This window comes from Apaloderma vittatum, unplaced genomic scaffold (genome assembly GCF_000703405.1).
Source record: "Apaloderma vittatum isolate BGI_N311 unplaced genomic scaffold, ASM70340v1 scaffold1303, whole genome shotgun sequence".
Lineage (NCBI taxonomy): Eukaryota > Metazoa > Chordata > Aves > Trogoniformes > Trogonidae > Apaloderma > Apaloderma vittatum.
In genome coordinates this window covers 86,300-92,904 of record NW_009706220.1, presented here as the reverse complement: position 1 = coordinate 92,904, position 6,605 = coordinate 86,300, and the positions used below count along the sequence as shown (strand labels likewise).

General features: G+C 38.9%; 1 protein-coding gene across 1 annotated transcript in view; it reads left to right on the top strand.

Moving 5' to 3' along the window:
- Positions 1 to 709: 709 nt before the first annotated feature.
- The window catches only part of LOC104271108 (phosphatidylinositol 3,4,5-trisphosphate-dependent Rac exchanger 2 protein-like), a gene marked incomplete at its 3' end in the record, with an annotated part of 91,348 nt that continues 85,452 nt past the window's right edge, over positions 710 to 6,605 (top strand). Inside the window, 2 exon segments of the mRNA XM_009865689.1 lie at positions 710 to 744; positions 5,129 to 5,237. Of these exon segments, the coding sequence (XP_009863991.1) occupies positions 710 to 744; positions 5,129 to 5,237 (144 nt within the window).

Here is a 6,605-nt window from a genome sequence, read left to right as displayed (position 1 = left end):
CTAGAGCTAGTCTGAAGTGACCACCCCATCAACAGTGTGGAATTCCAGCACTGTTTATCTGTCCAAACCCTATCCTATTTTCCAGGATGTCTTTTTAAAACAGAGGCAGCTTGAGGGGTTGAAGTTCCAATAAAAGTTAAGAGCTAGGCTTCCAGGTCACCTCAACACCATCAGTGGAGGTAGAAACCGTGTTGCATTTATAATTGAGAAGCTAAAGCCATTTATAGTTTTCCTAACAATTTGCACAGACTACCTGGAGTTTTCACTGCAGTTAATAGGAACAGAATATTCACTTAGATGAATGAAAAGAACCCTGTCATTTCAGTGTTAGAGCGCATTTCTTCTGTGTGGTTACAGAATATAATCTTTTATTATGTGCATGGTTCATACGGAAAAGTATGTTAGCACTTGTAGTAGTGGTGAGCAAGAGAGCTACCTTTTCACCCATTCGGACTGCAATTTCCATTTTGTGTATATGCCCTGTTGAGGAGGCAGTTGAATTAAGGAACAGAAAAATTCATTTTCCTTCCAGGGATTGTTCTTGCATAGGAATGGGGCAGTATGTAAGCAGGATTTATGTGAAAGCACAGCATACATCATAGCACACCTAACTCATTTTATGGAGTACTTCACGGGATCTCGTGAAGTGAATTGATAACGTGCTGAGGCAAAGTTGCAGTCGCGGTGGGCAGTGTGTAATGGAGACGGGATGGGCGTGAAACATAAGCCTGCTTCATCCGCATGGTAGGAGGAGGAGATGGAGCCCTGTTGCTATTGCAGGCATGCTGGGGAAATAGGATTTTGTGGGTACTGCTTGTGGCTGGCTGCAGAATTAAGAGATTATAAAGAGGAAGTGACTTTGCTGGTGTGTGTCAACATGGGAAATGCTTTGCTGGTTTCTCTATACTGGAAATACGTCTGTTACATGTTAGATTTGTTTAGGTTCTTCAGTTTATGCTGGAATTAAAGAGTGTCTCACTGAGGACACATTTCTGGTTGGTTATTTAAAGTATTTTTGTTCCCCTACTGCTCTGTGATTCTTCATCCTCTAGTTATCATCAATGTAGTGTGAAGCAGCTTGGTCTTCTGTCAGAAGTCTACAAGGCTATTAAGTGCAAAGCAGAAGATTTAATATATTGACTATTTCATTAGATAGATGTAGCTGAGTGGCCATTCCAATGTGAGTTTGTTCACCTCTTCTTTTTGGCTTTACACTGTGTAAATACAGTATATTGTTTTTAATCTGCACTCATTACAGATCAAATCTGAGTGGAAAGGTCTGGTTGTATTAATATTATTCTTTTGGATCTCCTGAATCTTCCAGTTGTAAACCATAGTAGCACAGTATGTTGAGACATCAGTAATACCGAGCCATAACAGTTTTGGGCCCGTTTTCAGTGAGGTATGTAAACATACGTGAGGTGGATAAACTTCAGTTCAAGAGTAGTCTGAGCAATGTTGGGAGGAGGAGGTGTGCACAAGAAATCATGAAGAAAGGCTTACTCTTTTCCTTCAGACATTTCATGATAACATTTGAAGTGTCATTGAAATACCAGAGTTTTTGTTCTTGTTAGCATTCAGCGTTTCTTAAAAGTAATACATCTAGTGATTAAAGAGTTTACCTAATGTGCTAAAACGTCTTTGAAAACTGTATCTGCAGATGGAGCTTTGTATGAGGTTTCTGTTACAAACTTTACTGGCTTAAATTAGCAATTCTGACTTTTCTGCCACTGGGTGATGTGTTTGGTGATAATGTCATCTTCGTGTGGTAAAATCTTTGTTTTCCAATGGAAGAAAAGTTGTACTTACAAGGGTAGAGGGAATCTTCTTGTTTGACCAAGATGCACTTTCTGGATGGGAGAATCACAGAATGTCAGGGGTTGGAAGGGACCTCAAAAGACCATCTAGTCCAGCCCCCTGCCAAAGCAGGATCCCCTACAGTAGGTCCCACAGGAATGCATCCAGGCGAGTTTTGAATGTCTCCAAAGAAGGAGACTCCACAACCTCCCTGGGCAGCCCATGCCAGTGCTCTGTCACCCTCACAGTGAAAAAGTTTTTTCTAGTATTTTTATGGAACCTCCTATGTTCCAGCTTGTACCCATTACTCCTTGTCCTGTCACTGGACGTCGCTGAAAAGAGCCTGGCTCCGTCCTCCTGACACTCCCCCTTGACGTATTTATAAACATTTATGAGGTCACCCCTCAGCCTCCTCTTCTCCAAGCTAAAGAGACCCAGCTCCTTCAGCCTTTCCTCATAAGGGAGATGTTCCAGTCCCTTCATCAAGAAAAAGCAACAATTTAATCAAGAAACAATTTAATCAAGAAAGCAACAATTTATCTAAAATAATTTACCTGTCATCCAGCTGTGTAACTGAATAATTAATATTACCTTGAATATTTGTGCTAAAGATGCTTTTAAAAAAAATTTGTGACTTCGTCAATATGTATTTTTTATCTATTTCATTCTTTATAGCAAATGACAAAGTATGTATATATACTGTGCTCTGTGTAAACATAAGGAAAATTTCCTATTTTGCTCTCTAAGTGCAATTACTAGTATAAAACTACATGAAGTTCCAAGGTTCTTATTGGGCCATGATTTTGTATTGGGGAGTATAATTGGCTTTTTAATGAATGTTTTGAAAAGTAAGGTTCTCTATTTCTGTAGTTTTTTTTTTTTTTGAATTTGCTTAATGCTTTCATGTAAGGTATAAATCATGTATTGTATAAATCAGGGTACTCACTTGAACCCTCAACATAGCAGTAATAAAGAGACCAGTAAAACTATGAGTAAAAATTGCTGAGAAATTAAAAAGTATTTAATGGTAAAGAGCTGCCAAATAGTGGCTAGCTTAATTTGTCACCTTGTAACTTGATGTAAGGATTAGTTTTTATGATTGTGATTTACACTGACTGTTGGCCAGTAAACGCAAATCAGGCAATGAAGAACTTTTGGGATGCAGGTATGCCAGGAAATAGGGTAGGTACAATAGTAGGTAAATACATATATTTTGAGGGGGAGGAAGAAATTTTATTTTGGAGTAGAAATTGAAACTATAATACATCTGCTACACTTGGTGTTTCAGGGGCTATCAATGGAAGTAGAGTTTATTTTTCTATGACAGCGATTGTTATTCTGGTGTGGTTTCGTGCTCTGACAAATTTGACATTGATGGGAATAGAAGCAGATGTTGGCACTTGTGTAAGCCTTCCAAAACCCCATGACCTCAGCTGGGGCGACTGGCTAGATCTTGAAGCAGCTGGTGGAAAAACCAAAGCTAGTTTCTTATGTAGACTGTAGTATGGTTTATAGAGTCTCGTTTGTGAATATATACACATTTCTGTCAAGTAATTCTAAAATCACAGTTATTCCATTAGATCCTACTGTACTGTCTTCTCCCCTCTCTTCTGCATGCATTAAAGTGAAAAAAGGGTTCATTTGCTTTAAATGTGCGCCCTGTTAACGGAAGCTGAATCCTTGCTTTTCAGCAGGCATAAAGAGATTTTGTTTATAAGGTTTACTGCCCAGCTTTCTCAGTGGCCATGTGACTACTCAGGATCTGTGTTTCCCTGCCACACTGAGCCTTTTCTTTCTCTTATCCCAACAGGTATTTCTCTGATTGCTGTGCAGACTTATTAGTTGGACAAGTAATTGATAGTCTTTGAGACTGCAGATAAACTTTTGTCAAATTCAGTGTTACTAACCCTGACCAGTGGTAGACCATTTGTATTCTGGATTGAAACTCCTTAAATGGCTATGCTAGATGATGAAATTAGGGGCTGAGCTTTTTACAGATAAAACATTTTTAAATGATCTTTTATAGCTGTAGTTCGACACAACAACAGTGTGTGAGTGTTGTTTTTGTGTGTATGTCTCTATATCATAAAATCATAGAAATCTCAGGTTGGGAGGACCCGTCCGGATCGTCCAGCCCAACTCCCTAAATATGTTATATGTATATCTCAGTTACGGTAATGATTAGTGACTTCATAATGGTTCATGTAATTGCATTTATATTTTATAAAAGGGATTTAAATGAATGGAAGGGAGGGGTTTTAGCTGGCTGCATTTTTTTGATAAGGTTATGCGATTTCCTTTCTCTTCAGGAAAAGAAAAACAACATTCTATGGCTACTTCATCATAAAAAGTCAAAAGGAAGTGCAAACACAATTACCATAGAAAGTCAATATCTTTTCCATTCAATTCCAATTTCTGCTGTTTTTAACTTGCTTAAGAGTTACCAAAAGCATGAATGTGGTGTTCTATGCTTATTTGACTTTCCTCGGCTATATCAATAGCACCACCTGTGGTCTTTATCAGAGTAAGGGTAACTGTTTAAAAGCTGTTTATTTCTTTCTAACCCCAGTCTCCAAGGTTGAATGCTTGTTTTATGAAGTGGATTAGAGAGAAAGATCATCTCTACTAGCTGAGCACAAAGTTCATGCAAGGCATGGCAATGGCAAAAAGGCAGAGGTTGTTCAGAACGATTTTCAAGCACGTACCTTCTCTTGTTTTACACTGCGCTGTACTGTAGATGGATCTTTCATACTTTTCAGTGGATTTCCTCTTACTGCTCTTAGATGTATTTAGACTGTATTGTGAAAAGCTGCTGTTTAAGAAGAAAGATGGTTTGCTTAGCTGGTGAATGAGAAGTCAAATACTGAAGGGAGAAATGTTTTGTTTCATAGCGTTTAAGAAATTCTTCTGTTCATAAGACTTACTGTAGACTAAGATGTATCATGCTGAAGACAATGCTATGCTTAGAGGTGTTGTACAACTTCCTGATTTATCTGTATTAATAAATATCATATTTGCAGTGTTTCAGTTACTACTTTTCTCTGCCTTATAGTTCGGTCCTAACTCTCCTGCCACCTATGTTTCCACAAGTTTGTAATGTGAGCCACTAACTTAGAAGGAACTACCTGGAGGGAATGATCAGTCACTACATCCAGACTTAGGATGCTCCATGCAGCCTAACACTGTTGAATAGCAAGCTGTTTGCAGTGATTTCAAATATTTGTGGAAATATATTTTTCGACCCTCTTCAGTATTAATTTTTGTCACCATTTTAAAACACCACATGCTTTGAAACTAGGCATTCCAATGTTGGGTTGTATATTTTTGGTAGGATTAGCGTGAAGAACAATTTTGCCAAAGATTATGAAGTCAAAGTTAGTAACGATATTACACTACAGGAGGAACTGAGAAGTTCTTCATGTTGCAAACCAGAAGAAACTGTACTTTGCCCAAAATAAACAAATCCAAACTCACTATAGTTGACCTAAGATAGTGATGGGGGCAACTTGCTGGTCTGTAGAAGGGTATAACCATATGTCCTTGTTTGGAGAGGCATTGGGCTACCCATAAATAAGACAGTAATTTAGATTAATAAATAGAATAACTGAGGCTCTATCTTTTTATACATGTATCTTGAATAACTTTATACTCATGCATATTTTTTATCAGCAACTTTGTTTAACTGTTTGTGCCTAGAACTAAACTCCATGCATATTGATTCAGTTTTCTGTTTTGGACTGGGTGGGATTATCACTGTCTTTGGTGAATGGATGGTGTACATTGGTGTGGGACTTGAGAGCTTAGGGATAGGATGCTCTAGAAGAATATAAAGATGCGCAAGAATCAAGTTAGCAAAGTCAAAGCTCATCTGGCATTGAAATAAGGGATGTGAAGGATGACAGAAGGAACTTCCAAAAGTACATTAGTAGCAAAGGAGAGACTAAGGAAAATGTGTGCCTACTGCCCAGTGGAGCAGGGAGCATTGTGAAGACGGGACATAGAAAAGGCTGAGGTATTCTGTGCTTTTTCTCCTGGATGAGGACTTCCCTTAGGCCTCTCAAAGTGTACTTGCAGATTTTGTGAGGATGTGTCATTGCCTACAGTAAAAAAAGGCAGAGTTACAAAGTGCTTTTGCATATACACAAGCCTGAGAGCAGATGGAATCTGAGGAAGCTGGCTGATGTCAGCTTGAGGCCTGTCTGTCTTCTTTGAGTGGCCATGGTGATTGTGCGAAGTTTCTGATGAATGAGAAAACACAAGTGCTCAGGCTAGTTTCAGGAAGGTCAAGGAAGAGGATCTGGAGGAGTGTGAACTCATCAGCCTCACCTCAGTCTGTGGGAAGATGATGCAGTGAATCATCTTTAAAACCACTTCCATGCAGCTGATAGAAAAGAAAGTGATTTGAAGAAGCATCTGGTGATTTATCAAGGGTGAATCATGTCTGGTCAACCTAATTGCCTTCTATGAGGAGATGACTGGCTCAGTGAACCTGCTGAGAGCTACGAATATTATTCACCTTGATTTTACCAAAGTGTTTGGCATGGTGTCTTATAGTATCCTTGTATTTAGATCTCATCAATTTGGACTGGATAAATAGTAAGTGGATGAAAAACTAGTGGATCTGTTAGACTCAAGGGTTGGTTGTCAACACTTATGAGCAGCATCCTTCAAGAACAAATACTGTATTGTGTCTTCAGTAATGTTCCAGATGGTGGGATAGGAAGGTGTGCTTTCAGCAGTCAGAGGGATCTCAACAGATTGGAATACTGACAGTGCTGATGGGAGTCTCATGAAGTTCAGTGAAGAGA